This window comes from Aspergillus pseudonomiae (assembly GCF_009193645.1).
Source record: "Aspergillus pseudonomiae strain CBS 119388 unplaced genomic scaffold BDV37scaffold_43, whole genome shotgun sequence".
NCBI classification, from domain to species: Eukaryota; Fungi; Ascomycota; class Eurotiomycetes; order Eurotiales; family Aspergillaceae; genus Aspergillus; species Aspergillus pseudonomiae.
Genome location: NW_022476035.1, coordinates 133,646 through 148,502, shown reverse-complemented (window position 1 = coordinate 148,502; position 14,857 = coordinate 133,646). Strand labels below are relative to the sequence as shown.

The 14,857-nt window shown below is 50.4% G+C and overlaps 5 protein-coding genes across 5 annotated transcripts; 2 read left to right on the top strand and 3 right to left on the bottom strand.

The window, feature by feature from the left end:
- Positions 1-10: 10 nt before the first annotated feature.
- BDV37DRAFT_148681 (putative 3-oxo-5-alpha-steroid 4-dehydrogenase) lies at positions 11-1,434 on the bottom strand. Its single transcript, XM_032078935.1, has 3 exons — positions 1,086-1,434; positions 509-977; positions 11-442 (listed from the first exon to the last, which is right to left on the bottom strand). The coding sequence occupies exons 1-3, from the start codon at positions 1,182-1,184 to the stop codon at positions 42-44; spliced, it is 969 nt and encodes a 322-aa protein (XP_031940418.1). The 5' UTR covers positions 1,185-1,434; the 3' UTR covers positions 11-41.
- Positions 1,435-3,022: 1,588 nt separating this feature from the next.
- Positions 3,023-7,470, top strand: BDV37DRAFT_148732 (putative histone deacetylase complex subunit (Hos4)). Its single transcript, XM_032078936.1, has 2 exons — positions 3,023-6,855; positions 6,915-7,470. Exons 1-2 carry the CDS (start codon positions 3,388-3,390, stop codon positions 7,143-7,145), a joined length of 3,699 nt encoding a protein of 1,232 aa, XP_031940417.1. The 5' UTR covers positions 3,023-3,387; the 3' UTR covers positions 7,146-7,470.
- A 1,304-nt stretch (positions 7,471-8,774) lies between these two features.
- BDV37DRAFT_272361 (GID4/VID24 family protein) lies at positions 8,775-10,827 on the bottom strand (the record flags this gene model as incomplete). The annotated part of the gene is made up of 3 exons (XM_032084856.1): positions 8,775-8,965; positions 9,022-10,594; positions 10,804-10,827. 3 exons carry the CDS (start codon positions 10,825-10,827, stop codon positions 8,775-8,777), a joined length of 1,788 nt encoding a protein of 595 aa, XP_031940416.1.
- Positions 10,828-11,483: 656 nt separating this feature from the next.
- On the top strand, positions 11,484-13,223 carry BDV37DRAFT_294821 (enolase C-terminal domain-like protein; the record flags this gene model as incomplete). Its single annotated transcript, XM_032089727.1, has 3 exons — positions 11,484-12,100; positions 12,147-13,118; positions 13,187-13,223. Exons 1-3 carry the CDS (start codon positions 11,925-11,927, stop codon positions 13,221-13,223), a joined length of 1,185 nt encoding a protein of 394 aa, XP_031940415.1. The 5' UTR covers positions 11,484-11,924.
- A 150-nt stretch (positions 13,224-13,373) lies between these two features.
- Positions 13,374-14,840, bottom strand: BDV37DRAFT_284080 (uridine-cytidine N-ribohydrolase; the record flags this gene model as incomplete). The annotated part of the gene is made up of 5 exons (XM_032087433.1): positions 13,374-13,919; positions 14,056-14,372; positions 14,452-14,656; positions 14,727-14,734; positions 14,789-14,840. 5 exons carry the CDS (start codon positions 14,838-14,840, stop codon positions 13,374-13,376), a joined length of 1,128 nt encoding a protein of 375 aa, XP_031940414.1.
- Positions 14,841-14,857: the final 17 nt, after the last annotated feature.

Here is a 14,857-nt window from a genome sequence, read left to right as displayed (position 1 = left end):
CCAGGGATAAGCTGCCCCACAAATGTCTCAATACTACAGCATTAGTATACCCATGGTATCATATTCCACCTTTCCCGCACCGAGTTATCGCCGAATTTCTGCATGTACCAGCGTTTGGTCTCAGATGCAGTGACGCCTAAATTGACCGTGACAAAGACGACAGCCGACAAAACAGTTTTGTTGATCATCTCTCCCCGGGGAGCGGCAAGCAGAGCCAATGATAGGTAGATCGCACATTCAGCTGTGTAGTGTGGACATACGATGCTGCGGAACATAGGGTGAGAGGGAAGAGTGTACTTCTTGAGAGAGAAAAGATAGTGATGGGCGTCATGTTGCAGGCCAGATGCAAACAGAAAGATTGGCAAGCAGAGAAATGTACGAAGGCTTGGGGCGTTGTTCACTGTTACATCGTCGCGGCTCCATCTATGGGACAGTAGCGTTTCTGCGAGTTTCGAAACGATTGAAATTAGTGGGACAGCAATCGTGCTTCGCTACGGGAACTGCATACCTGTCCCCTCAATCCAGAGGGCGATTGAGACTGCCAGATAGAAGGCAATGCCTGCTAGCCAGTGGGCAAACCACATCTGGGAAGAAGAAGGCTTGGAAAAGGCGAAGGACTCATGTAACCGTCTTACACCTTGCGCCAGCATCAGTACCCAACACAACATAACCTGGTTTATCGACATCGTCCTCTGTAGGTGCTCTGAGTGAACCCTCGTCGCGATGGCTTGGAACGCTTGTCCATGGCACACAAGCTGAAGGGCCCAGAAGATTGAGGATAGCAGGGAGACGACGTAGAACTGTGTGAAATAGCTGTGTGGAACTTTCAAGGAGGCAAGATGGTCGAGAATGTGAGTTATCGGGGAGCTGCTCGAAGGCTTAGACGGGGTAGAATCCGACTCGACCGTCACGGTTGCACGAGCGCCATAAGGGACGAAGCGCGAACGAAGGGAGTCCAACAGGCTGACCGACAGGATCTGGGGAGTTTAGTTTTGAAGTCATCTTAGATAGAAAAAAATTGGTAGACTGATGCCGTATGATCCTCGGCGTTCTGCCACTACGTCATTGTCAACATGTTATCATACCGTACACGATGCAAAGAGGAAGAAGGCTCGAAGGACATCCACAGCGTCCATGTGGGCAGTAGCCAGCGCCCGATCGATGAGACTGGGAAGGAAGTCCATCGTCCTGAAAGTTCTGTCCCCTACGTGGAGGAAACCCGCAGATGATGGGCAAGGAGGGGGAATTGATTGAGGATCAAAAAAAAACCTGAAAAGAACTAGTCGACAGGCAGCACACCACTCTGGGGTTTGTTTTGCTCATGGAATGGTTCCGGGACGCGATCTGGACTTTGGCTGCAGGTGAAACCTCGTATTCGCATTACTTACACTGACGATGGTCCCTGTTCTGTCACAACGATGAGACACGTTCGACTGCTGTTTGTGGAGAACAAAAACCACCGAGACTCCACAGGCCAAGGCAAGATGAGCAGTCATAAAATCATAAACAAACCCCCAAACCAAGTAATAATCGGCATCCTTTAGGTTCCACTGTGGTCTCGTGAGAAGCCAGTAGAGAACATGAACTTAGCTCTAAATTTTGCCTCTTTGTTTGGTATCCATGGAGTAAAAGTAATTATTAGTCAGTCACGGTGTAAGTAAACAACACATTTCATTTTGAACATTCAAACGAATGCTTGACTCATACCAACAGACCTCCTGCATTTGTCATTTCCCCCAACTTTTTCTAGAGACGGTACGAAAAAAAAAAAACAAACAGGGGAAAAAAAAAAAAGAAAATATAGAGAAAGAAAAACAACGCGGTTATTCATGCTCAGACGGAAGAATGACTCTTCACAGATAAAATACCGCCGCACATTACATTGGTACATTCCTCATTACCACCATTTCCCCCCTTCTCCTTTTAAGGCCGATCCATCGATGGGTCCAATAATCCATGTCGATGCCAACCAGAGACGGCGGCGAAGTGGGGCGATAACCAGGCAATAATGTGGCGTGGTGATTGGACGGAAATCAGCAGATCGCTGCGACTCAACGTGGGTCTGCCAAATTGGGAGCAAGGCCGTCTAGGCCGGAAATAGTAATGAGCGGGCGACGGTCTGCCCGGTCATTGGTTCGACCTGGGTAAATTGACGCCTTGGTAGTCTAATAGCCTACGCAGCTTCCAGGGATTCCTCTCAAAGTCCACTGCAAAGAGGGTGACTGGCGCACCACCTCTTGCCCTCCGTTCCAAAGTGCAGGTTTCAGAGGCACCACCACCCTAAAAAAAGAGGAAATTAATTCATTCATACGCCACTTTTTGACCGCCCCCGCCCGCTTTTGGGCCTTCGCGCAGGATCTTGAGACTCGGAAGGGCCTTTCATCTTGCCTCCCTGTACCTCCGTTGCGGCTGCATCTGTAAGTATTACGTATTCTGGTGGTCGTTATGCATTCAAAGAGGGGGAAGTATGGGAATTATAGGATTGGCCCATTATACCCACAGATAAGAAAAAGTAAGAAAAAAAAGGAAAAAAGGAAAAAGGGAAAAAGGGAAAAAACTTGGGTGATGTGATTAGGATTGAAACGTACTTTTCTCGGCCTTGGTGGATAATAAAGATGGGGTTTATGTTTCTCGTACCGTATCATACCATCACCCATGACTACTTGGTGGTAGATAACTACTACCACAAACTAGGTCTTTTCTGAGTTAGCGAAAAAAGCATTTGGTGCTTCTTGTCTTGGTGGCCAAAACAAGAGAGGAGACAACCCCCCCCCCGGCTGTAAGTTTCCCGGGGCAATACTTACCATTACCACCAACCCGCTTATGGACGACAAGTTGCTGCGACTCCTGCTTCTACTCTAACTGCTAAATTACTACCACGAAATTTCCCTAAACCCCAAACGAGTGGTCGGCTGTTTCAACGCAACTCTTCGACTCTCTTCTCTCTCTCTCTCGTCTGCTTCCTCTGTTGAATTCCCCTCCCCCAATCTTTCCCTCTCCCACCTTGAACCTCAAAAATCACCTTCTGGTCTCTTTGTCGACTGTATTTCTTCCTTTCCGATTCTATTTCTCCTTCCTCTTCCCGTCACCTCTTTGTCCGTCTCCCGCAAGATTAACTCTTTTTCCGAGTTCTAAATCTACTCATCTCTTTCCCTCATACTGCTGCCCTCCTATCTCGACTCATTAACCACGCCCTCTTGACCACTCGCCCTGAATTATCGCTTCCGCTGTACGCAAAGAACCGACCCAAAGAACGATTCCTTACCATCTAGCGTGGTCGAGCACCAGCTTCCGCGCATACTTGCTGGTGTCTGACCACGAGTCTTCCTTTTCGCCACGGCCCCCGAAAATGACGAGCGGAACCCCCAGAAATCGAGTGCCACCGCTATGAGTGATGTTGATGCTGTCTCCTCCCTGCCAGCTGCCCTAGACGCCGGACACAGTGCTCTTGCGATCAAAGTGAACCACCGATCTCCTTCAGGTCCACGGTCTCCTAAGAGGTCTTCTCCATTCCCTGCCTACAGGAGAGAGGGCGATCGCGCCAAAGAGGTTGATCCTGTTGCTGGGGCTGGCGAAGGGCCACCAAGCCCCAAGGCTGACTCGGAGGCAGAAACCATAATTCAATCGGGCCGCGAGTCCCTGTCACCGGAAAAGAGACGGAAGTACATACAGCATGAACCGAAACGACGTGATGATGATGACCATGTTGATGCGGTGGAGAGTGATCTTCCTCCTAACGACCTGCAGGTGCGAAAGAGAAAGTTGACGGATAGCGATTCTTCCGATGGACGCGACCGGGATCCACGTCCCCTGAGCCCGAAGAAAAGAATAGCGTCTCCGCCGTCAATTGTGAAAATAGAGAAGCCTGAGGATGTGCAGTCTCTTTCAAGTAGAGCCGAACTCTCGACTACCTCCGTACCCAGAACCTCGAGAAAGCGCAGCTTCAGTGAGACCATCGATGGTGAGGGGGACGCGGGCCGTCCTGCTCGCCCGAGAGAACCAGCAGCATCTCGTGAACGGGAGCGGAAGGACTTAGGCAGTGTAACTTTCCCCCGGCCGGTATCGACTGACCGGTCGGCCTCGCCAGTCCGATCTACTCACAAGCGAACTGCTTCTGGACCCCAGCTTGGTGATTTGCAACGAAAGAAGAAGGCACCGACACCACTTATTACTGGATACCCACGACAAAGTTCGGAAGACCGGCAGTCTGTGTCATCATCCACAAGTGGTTCTCCGCTACCTAGTGCGCACCTTCGCAAGCTCGGATCGGTTGATGGTGCCTCAGCTTCTCCAGCGAGGCCAACGGGTCACAAGAAACAGCGCGATCAAAATGGTCGGACACGCCTTGCACGTGCTTGTGCAGCACAAGAATTGGACACGGCCATGGCAAGGCACGCGGAACGCCCAGAGGACTTAAATGTTGCCGACAATGCTGGCAATACGCCTTTGCAGATTGCGTCTTTGGAAGGCTGTGCACCCATTGTGAAGTTTCTTTTGGATTCTGGTTGTGAGATTGATACCAAGAACATTGACAAAGATACACCGTTGATCGATGCAGTTGAAAACGGCCACTTGGATGTTATAAAGCTTTTGTTGGCAGCCGGCGCCAATCCCCGTGTTGTTAACGCTGAAGGTGACGAGCCGTATGATTTGGTCCCAACTGATAGTGAAGATTATGAGGAAATTCGTCGGGTTCTTGCGCAGGCCAAAGCCAACCCAAGACCTAGTCGTCGTTCCGAGGAGAGAGCTGGATCCGAGAACAAAGAGGCATCGTCTCGACGAGTTTCTGCCGAAAGTACGCGTGAATCGCCACCTGTGAATAGACAGCGTAGCCCGCCATTCACTACGACGAAACGCAAAACTGTCCGAAGCGAGGCCACACGAAATGATCTCTTGTGGACCACAGCTACCCCAGAGAACCTACAAGCCTTCGCCGCCAAAGGAGATATCGTGGGGGTTGCCAACATCCTCAATGTGGGACAGAAGGCTGATCCTGAATCTATGATTGCAGCTGCTAAAGGTGGCCATGACGAGGTGATCTCGCTTCTGCTCGGTATGGGAGACGCGGACCCCGACCCCGATCCGGTACAGGGCGGTTCCCAGAAGCCTGGTTACAACACCCCCATGCTCGCTGCGATTGGAAGGGGCAACCTTGCCGTCATCAGGATTCTGCTCAACCAGCCAGAGTTCAACCCCACTCGTCGCCTTTACAGGGATCGGACTTACTTCGAGCTTTCTAGGGAACGTCGAGCAGAAAACTGGGAGGACGAGTACGATCTTCTTCGAGATGCATATGACAGTCACGTCAGAACCAAGAAGTCACGCAAGCAAGATATTCACTCGCCACGTAGAGCACGTGACAAGGACAAGGAGAACAAGCGTCCTGGACGCAGAGATTCGCCGTCACCTGCTGGTCGACCAAGAAAAACTAATGGAAGCCCGGGCTATAGGGATTCTGCCTCCAAGGATGCAGCCTTGACAAAAGAGAAAAAGCGGGACAACGTAGCTCATTTGAAGGAGAAGTCTAGTTCAGTCCGTCCGAAACCAGCCCATACTACGGGAACAGATCCTGATAGCGCTCGTCCGGATTCCCGACCGAAGCAGCCACTTTTGTCAAGGGATGGTGAGTCCAGCCGTGGCGAGGAAGCTCCTAAGAGAAGACGCTTGATTGCTGGGCGACCTCCCCAAGATCGAAGGAGGCCTAGCTTGCCTTCCTCTGATTCCTTGTCGAGCCGGGATGAAAGCTCTAAAACGCGTATTGATCAACTTGAACCCCCAAAGTCCGGACCACCACCCCTTAAACGTGGACGTAGCAGCGCGAGTCCCGAACGAGGTCGTGTCCCGGAACCCGAGCGGCATTCTCGTGATACTGTTCAGAAGAAAAGACGTGTTTTATCGGAAGATGGGACCCCCAACATCACGAATGGAAGCGTCAAAAAGGATCATGGAACTGGGGATGCCAAGCCCCGCCGGAAGGATGACGAATATCACCATTCAGAGTCCAAGCCAGATCCACTTCGTCAAGTGGACGCCCCATCCCACAAGGCAGCTGAACGGAAGCCGGTTAAGGAGGAACAGGAGAGACATGATATCAACGGCCTGAACGATATCCCTATGGACGACGATACCGAACGAGCTGAGGCAGAGGCAGAGGCACGTCGACAGAAGGAAGCCCGAAAGGCTAGACAAGAACGCCTGGCAGAGGAAGCTCGTCTCGCTGCCGAAGCCGAAAAGGCTCGGTTGGACAAGGAAGAGGAGGAACGCGCTGCTCAAGCGGCCCGCCTTGCTCAGGAAAAGGAAAAAGCTGCAGAGGAAGAGCGCAAACGCAAAGAGGCCGAGCAGCGACGCATCAAACAAGCAGAAGACGAGCGCCAGAAGCGACTAGAGCAAGAAAGGTTACGCCTTGCCAAAGCACGCAGGGAGCAGGAAGAACAAGAACAGCGACGACGCGATGCTTTGCCAAGTCGACTTCGCATTGCAGCTAACCTGGTTGGGTCCAATGACCCTCAGGCAAAAAGCCATCTATGGTTAAAGAAGTTCATGCCTGTCGTCACCGCAGAGACTCGGCAACTCGACCCCTCCTGTGCCCCGGACGTTGCCGTAGAGAAATGGGTACCTAATTACCTAGTTGCCCCGTTACTAGCGACGAATGACCTTCAGCTCGCACAGTATTCCAGCTGGGAGAAGCGTGATGCAACGCCGACACAGCGGATGAATCTCTGGCGCGTTACACGTCGGATGCTTGTTCAGGCGGATGACGCGGATTTCATGAACTCGTCCTTTGGACAAGTCATGCAGAAGGATAGCGAAACACGACCAAAATACTTCGATATGGAACATGTGTTTTGGGTCAAGGTACGTTGATCTCCGTAACTTGGTTGCGATGCCAGGGGTGGTTGCTGACTTGCACACAGCTTTCCGACTTTATGGACCTTGTTCCCCACATCCCTCATCTCCATGGACTCGACCTCCAGTTTCTGAAGATGCATATAGATCAGGAACCTACGGCGCCGCTAGCGTTCAACTTTCCACAAGCCAATGGTCACATTTCTGGGCCTTCCCATGTTGAGGACACAGCTGGGCTTCCCAATGGAGTGCAAGGCCTAACCAATGGCTATGGTCACCGACCAAGTACATACGTCTAATGTCTTTTTCTTTTCTTTCAATGTTCTAAGAGTATTTGTCCGGCGATTTATGAGGACAGCCTGTACAGGTGGAAGGTTTCCTTGATGTATGACTATGATACCTTGTTGATGTGTGATGTCTGTCGATAGGACTTTGGATAGACAATGGAATGACCAGCGGTCATCAATTCCCACGCTGTAACAAACAATTTTGGAGATGCAGATACCCCTCATTGTAGCGCCGAACCCAGCGCGTCACGTGGAATCGCGGGTGCATCTCATGTGACTTATCGATAAGCCCGGGATTACATAATACGCTGGTAGGGCACACGGTCCCAATTTAGGCGAGAAACCTCATCGCCGTTTCCACACTCCCTCAAGTATACTCCATCACCACACCTATCTATCTCACTCTTTGAGGATAATCCGACAAGGAGAACACCATCAGACAAAATGGTACGTGATCCCCTTCCACTCGATCATCACCCTACACCAGGCCCCCACAATCCAATTCATTGCTACACCCAAGAAAACGAATAAAAAAAAAAAAAAAGAAAAGAAAGAGAGAGCTACAACAGACCTGGGCGACCTAGCAACTCACCACACACCACAACCACCCACATAGACAAGCTCACCTTGCACAATGGGACCTCCAACACTAACGTTTCTTTCAATGAACTAGTCGGACGGAGAAGAGACTGTTTCCAACCCCGTTGCCGCCGCCGATGAGGTCGAGGTCAGCGCCGACGCCGGCGCCGGTGGCCAGATGTCGGTCCTCGACGCCCTCAAGGGTGTCCTCCGCATCTCCCTGATCCACGACGGTCTTGCCCGTGGTCTCCGTGAGGCCGCCAAGGCTCTTGACCGCCGTCAGGCTCACATGTGTGTCCTCAACGAGGGCTGTGAGGAGGAGGCCTACAAGAAGCTTGTCATTGCCCTGTGCTCCGAGCACAAGATCCCTCTCATCAAGGTTCCCGATGGAAAGATGCTTGGTGAATGGGTCGGTCTTTGTATGTGCACCCCCCACCTTTTGGTCAAAAATATGTGAAAGTCGGGGAGTTGTGTGGCTAACGGTGATTGTTGTCTATAGGCCAGCTTGACCGTGAGGGTAACGCTCGCAAGGTCGTCAACTGCTCTTGCGTCGTTGTCAAGGATTGGGGTGAGGAGTCCCAGGAGCGCTCTGTCCTCCTCAACTACTTCCAGACTGAGCAGTAAATTCGCTCTCGGAGGTGGGGTAGGGATTGTGGCGTCATGATGGGCTCGTTCGGGTTCGATTGATGGGATGGTTGTGTGTGCGGGTTTATTTTTTCTTTTGGAGAGGTCTTCCCTATGTCCTATGACTGTTCTGTTGATTGGGTTTGATTTGCCCGTCTTTGGACCATGATCCTTATCTTTTTTTTTTATCCTAGTATAGGCCAATGGCATGTACGATTGAAGGAATATCTCCCCCGTGATATGTACACTGTAGATTGGTGTGTAGGATTGTTCTATAAGGTACAGATGAATATTTGTGGAGCTGTGCAAAGGTTGATGTACGAGTGTGTAAGTGAACACGGAAATTACGCAAACGGCCACGCAGAAAGATGACACCCGCTATGCAAATTGCTGGAAGAGGCCGACCTTACGCCAAATCGATAGGAAGCGATGCTCATGTTACCGGAAACTGTAGGATGGCCGGATCATCCTGTTACTCTCCGGTTTTAGTGATAATTGTTGGTAGGGTGAACTTCCCGGATCATAATATAGTCCCTCAATATGGCCGCTTTCGCGATGCAAAGAGATGTAATAGAACCCAGAGATTGTGAGTCCCTGTCGTGAGTCGGTGGGTGTAATGAAACAGCGTTCTGTATCTGGGTTAGCAATGCTGGGGGCCCAGAAGGAAGCTGGAGCATGAGCTTGCCTTTCCATCGCATCAAAATCCAACCCTTGGACAATTCCTCTGTTATCCATTTCCGACTTACAAGGCTCCGCGTCATCGCTTCATCCGACAAGTTTTTGAACGGTTGTAGTTCACGCCAGTATGTACAGTCGATCTCGGCATCGGCTTTGAAATTCTTAGTTTCGAGTGTATGGGTGTTAAAGTCGATGATCTCTCCTTCTAGGAATGTAACTATATGAGCATCGTGGGACGGTGATGTTTTGTCGGGAATGTTGTATGCCTCCATGGTTCCTGAGAGGGTCATCTCCTCCGGATTGATGTCATGAATGGTGACTTTGACGGGCCAATTCTCGTCTCTACCAGTACCCAGGTTGTAAATGTTATTGGCCATGTACCGTCGACCACTGGTTGTCTGTACGGGGATCCGGCCGCCGCTCTGTTCACTTCCATTGACAATCAGAGGGTCGTGTGATGATGGTGGACTTGACACTCGCTGCGCAGAGAAAGAATTGGCACTGCTGGCGGCCCTTTGAGAACCCGAGAAAACCATCCCAGGCTGAAGCCAGGAACATATTGGCGGTGGCGCGATGGAAGCTGTATCTAGAATAAAATCATCCTCATCCCAGGGCAAGAAATCCAACCGAACGAACCCCCCGGCAGCCGCTGAAGTCAGACTTTCTTCGAAGGAACTTGAATATCGTAGACGGTCGAGATATTTGATGGTCTCTTTTAACCGGGGACTAGGGGGGTTATCCAAATGCAGTTGTCGATGGGCGTTTATCCGGGCGCGGAGCTCATTGTGTGTAAGAAGTCGGTGTGGTTCACCACGGCTACTAGGCAGGAATCTGTATGCCCGCGATGTAGCTGCCGGGCCCGATCGTTCTCTGCTCTCTTCCAAGTCCTGACTGGCTCTTTCACGATCCAAAAGATAATTATGCAATGTCCGTGTCCGGGAAAACCGCGGTTGACGTCGCACAGATTGTAACAGTGCCTCTGTTGTCGATAACGGAGAATAGTCACTCAAACGTTGGGTGTTGCTTTCCGGGGGTGCTTCTAAGAAGGTGTGTGGATCTTGAGCGACGGGGTCGTGGCGCATAGGGCGCCTCGGCGCGTTGCGATCAGACAACCGTCCAAACCAGGAGGAAATAGTGTTGCTATCCTGAAGTGGTCCATAGGTCATATCGTGGTCATCCTCCTCGTCGTCATCATCGGAAGCAGGCGCCCATCCATAAAGTGAACGAGAGTTCGAAATGCGGCCTTCATAGTTAGGCATACTGTTGTTATTATTGCTGCTGGAGGAATCGTGTTCACGGCGCACGATGGGGATGCGACGGTTGATTTCAACTGACATGCGCAAAGCCGTAGGATCATCCACATCCATGGGATCGAGCTCTGGCAAGGTCTGTTGTCGACGACGGCGTTGACGACTCAGGGAAGAGGAGTCGGGTGGAGAGCGTACTCGAGATCGCAGAAAGCTCACGTTATCGTCATGAACATCGTCGGATACGGAAGCTGGGAGAGATGGAAGGGGAGTGGAGACAGCGCTGAGTTGCTGAAGTGAGGAAGCGGATGGAGGAGAATGAGGGGTATTCTGCTGCAAAGATATGAGATATTGAACGTGAGATGATATGGTAGTATCGGTTTCAAATAGATAATCACGTTATCGGGAACCAGATATCCATCATTCTATCTCCCGCGTTATCTCTCGGCGTCCCCTTACGGTTGGAAAGAGATAGATGTGTGTATAGTTCCTGACCTCGGTGTAGCGAAGAAGGAAAAGTAAGAAAACATCGAGAGACCTACCGAAGGTGAGTTGGCCGGCGGCATGTCTGTCCGAAGGCGAAGACGGTTGAGTGGCGGGCGCAGTCCGCCGAGGGATCAACTTGACAGTGTCGAAGATCTGCAGATGGAAGGAAAGGGGCAAAACATGCGATGGAAGATTGCCGTGAGTGGCTACTACTTCTACTACTCCTCAGGGTAACTGGGATAGTAGGAAACCATTTATGTTTGTGGTGAACAACAGGTGAGGATTGTAACCAGAGTGAAGAGGATCGAATGATTCTTGGTGAATAGAGTTACGTTGGAAGTTTTGAAAATCACCCGAAGAACCGGAGAAGTCCATTGGATTGCCTAATCGGGGGAGATATCAGGGAACGTGATTCAATCCAGCCCTACTCGATTTCGAATCGTATGCCAGAAGAGGCACTGCATTCCCATTCACCCTTTTACTATTGGGTCCTATTTGCCCTTTATTCTGTTTCCCGACAATTATCGCTCGCGGGGACATGCAGCGGGAAACTTCTCGAATTCTAGAATCCTTCTTCAGCACGGTAAAACCAGCTTCTAATTCGACTGGTCGATTTCGCTGCAGAATTTCCCACATACACCTTCTTCAAGTATAAAGGGTTATTCCCACTGGTATTTTCAAGGCCTCCGCATCGCATGTATTCAATGATCCCTTACATTTTGAGCTTGTCGGTCCCTTCGAGAACGTTCAGCGTCGAGCCTGGGGGCTTTATCCCTTACATACCATGCTCAACTACATATTCATATCCTGAGTTTAATCTAAAGCCTCTTGAGCTTCTAGTTTTGAGGCTCCCTACGAAATAGTGAAAACCATCTCCTTGACACTTTCAGAGTCCACCAATGTTTCATCATTCGGTAAGTCGGGTTAGGCGATGCGGAGAATCTCCGAGACGTTATAGTTCCCCCGCGTGGGATAGCATCGAATGAGCCCATGAATCATATCATTTTCTTATTCTCCCTTCTCCCCTTTTCCGTCTGGATTTCCTTCTTCTCTTTTCTCTTTCTCTTCCTGAACGTGAAATACAAAATCTGAAGTCTGAACCTTCGTTGAGTCCTATGGTGCTATTAAACAATTGTTTCCCCCCAACGTTATCTTCTCCAACTTCCCCGCAATCACCATGGCCAAGATCAAGACCATCGAGTACTTCCGTGTCCTTCCCAGATGGCTTTTTGTCAAAGTAGTAGATGAAGATGGGAATTACGGTTGGGGTGAAAGCACCCTAGAAGGGCACACAGAAGCTGTCGAAGGCACACTCAATGCGCTGTGCAAGCGCTTCCAGGGATACGAGGCCGAGTATGTCTCCTCCTCAACGTTAGCATGCAGGAGACTGACAGGCCAGTGATATCGAACACATCTGGCAAATGGCCTGGCGTCTTGGCTTCTACCGCGGTGGCCCCGTTTTCATGTCCGCCATTTCCGGTATCGACATCGCCTTGTGGGATCTCAAGGGCCGCAAACTCGGCGTCCCAATTCACCAGCTCATCGGAGGAAAGGTCCGCAATAAGCTCTCCGTCTACGCATGGATCGGCGGTGACCGACCTGACGACGTCGAAGCAGCCGGCAAAGCACGCCTGGCACAGGGATTCAAAGCGATCAAGATGAATGCCACGGAGGATGTGAATTGGCTGGATTCACCGCGAGCGCTGGAATCTAGCGTCGAGCGCCTGAAGGCCGTCAAGGCGCTGGGTCTGGATGCTGCACTGGACTTTCATGGCCGCTTGCACAAGCCCATGGCGAAGCAGTTAGCCAAGGCGCTTGAACCGCACAAGCCGCTTTTCCTGGAAGAACCTCTGCTCTCTGAGCACCCAGAGGGCATCAAGCAGTTGTCGGACCAGGTTTCATGCCCTATTGCACTGGGTGAGCGTCTTTACAGCCGCTGGGATGTGAAGCGCTTCCTGGAGGATGCTAGCGTTGACGTCCTCCAGCCGGACATCAGCCATTGCGGAGGTATCTCTGAGCTACGACGGATTGCTTCCATGGCTGAAACGTATGATGTCGCGATTGCGCCGCATTGTCCTCTTGGTCCTATTGCCCTGGCTGCCTGTATGCAGGTCGACCTTGCCACTCCTAATTTCGTTATTCAGGAGATGAGCCTCGGAATCCATTATAACACCGAAGCTGGTGACTATGACATCACTAGTTATGTCAAGGATGCTAGTGTCTTCGCCGTCAAGGATGGCTATGTTGATGCTTTGACGGCCCCCGGGCTGGGCATCGAGGTTGATGAGGAGGCTGTCCGTCGTGTGGCACAGACGACTGAGCCCTGGCAGCCTAAAGAATTCTTTGGTCCCGATGGTGGTATACGGGAGTGGTGATGTGCTCTGTGACTTTTCGCAGTTCATGTTCTGGGCGTGTTATATAGCACGATTCGTTACATAGCGGTATGGGTTACGATGAATATATGACAAAGTTTTAATACGAAAACCATCTTATTGAGCACTTGAATGCGCAAATAATCTGCAAAAAGTCTTCAAATCTCTAAAATTGACAAATATGCTTACATGGCTTGTTTAAACGACAGACAGCCCGTCCAAGGCTTAAACAGTCCAATTCTATCATCTATAGATTACGCCAACTTCCGCGCAGCATTACATTCATCTGCACGTCTAAGACAGTCGAGTATCATATTCCAGAACACATCCAGATCCACTCCCCGAGGAATCGCAACTCCGTTAGTACCAGACATGACTTTTGACCGACCAAGCTCGCCGACTAGCTCGACATCAGTCCCATGGAGACCATCAGTGACGACGTCGACATCAAATCGCTCTCCATTTCGATCGTCGAACTTTAAGACCCGATCGGGATGCCTTTTTGCATACTCAGGGTTGAGAGTCGACAGAATAACCGCGACCGCAAGAGGGTCGTGCAAGGGAGGCCCGCTGGTCAATCCAAAAACATTTTCATAAGTTGACGCAAAGAAAACAAGAAGATCGAAAAGCATCTGCCGGAGGACTGTTGGAGGTACCGAAAGGTCATCGCCTCCATGCAAGACGCGGGACTGCACAGAGCGCGAGGCGAGGACTTGGTGTGTTAAGTCAAGAGTGATCAAAGTTGTCTTCGAAGCGAGAACAGGATTGCTGAAGATAGACTGGGATGCCTCTGGGTCACACTGTAGCAATAAATGTGACGTTAGAGTGAGATCTAAACGGCTAACAAGAAAAGAAAAAAAAAAAAAAAAAAAAAAAAAAAAAAAAAAAAAAAAAAAAAAAAAAAAAAAAAAAAAAAAAAAAAAAGGCTGTGCGTACGTAGATGTTGAATTCTGCCAGAGGGGTGATATTCCCAATCCTCGACTCTTCACCAATGAGTCGACTCATAGGCGCATCCGTAAAGCCTCCGCCAACTCCACCGCCCATGATACTTAGGCCTTGAATATGCTCCGCTACTTCAGGGAACGTCGCAAAGAGCAAAGCTACGTTGGTTAAGGTCCCCGTTGCTATAACCCACGGGGTTCCCTTCGGCTGTGCTAGGAGGGCATCCCGCATTGCCAGAATTGGGTTCTTGTCTGTAACTGGGGCTGTTGTAGCTTTTGGTAGAAGTTCGGTTCCATCGATACCCGAATCGCCTGAAGAAAGGTGTGAGACATTTGTTGTCCAGCTAGGAATCTGACTTGACCAGCTTAGCAGGCAAGAGCAGATGCTTACCGTGGATATTCGGAGCATGAATTGCGGGCCGACAGAAAGGCTTTTTGTGACCTGGATATACAGGAATTTCTGGTCGTCCAATGGATTCCAATATCCTTGTAGCATTGTTGGTTGTGTTCTCCAGAGAGGCATTGCCGTGGACTGTAGTGATGCCCAATAAATGCAGAGAGGGATGATGGGCAGCGAGAAGAATGGCAAATGCATCCTGTATACCGCAGAGATATGTCTTAATTTATGGTCATGAAAATACACATTCGGTAACATTTCATACTCACATCGTGGCCTGAGAGTAACTATGTTAGCATGCTGAGTGGGTTGTATATCCATATCCACCTACCCGGATCGCAGTCTAGCCATAGAGGAATAGGGATGTCCGATGACGAGTGCATTGCAGCGTTCTATAGGC

Excerpts from the sequence above, each read along its gene's own strand:
- BDV37DRAFT_148681 (XM_032078935.1), bottom strand. The coding sequence starts at position 1,184 with ATGGACTTCCTTCCCAGTCTCATCGATCGGGCGCTGGCTACTGCCCAC. Across the intron at positions 978-1,085 it reads TCCTCTTTGCATCGTGTACG|ATCCTGTCGGTCAGCCTGTT; the intron begins GTATGATAACAT and ends TAAACTCCCCAG. Across the intron at positions 443-508 it reads CCTCTGGATTGAGGGGACAG|AAACGCTACTGTCCCATAGA; the intron begins GTATGCAGTTCC and ends CGAAACTCGCAG.
- BDV37DRAFT_148732 (XM_032078936.1), top strand. The coding sequence starts at position 3,388 with ATGAGTGATGTTGATGCTGTCTCCTCCCTGCCAGCTGCCCTAGACGCC. Across the intron at positions 6,856-6,914 it reads AACATGTGTTTTGGGTCAAG|CTTTCCGACTTTATGGACCT; the intron begins GTACGTTGATCT and ends ACTTGCACACAG.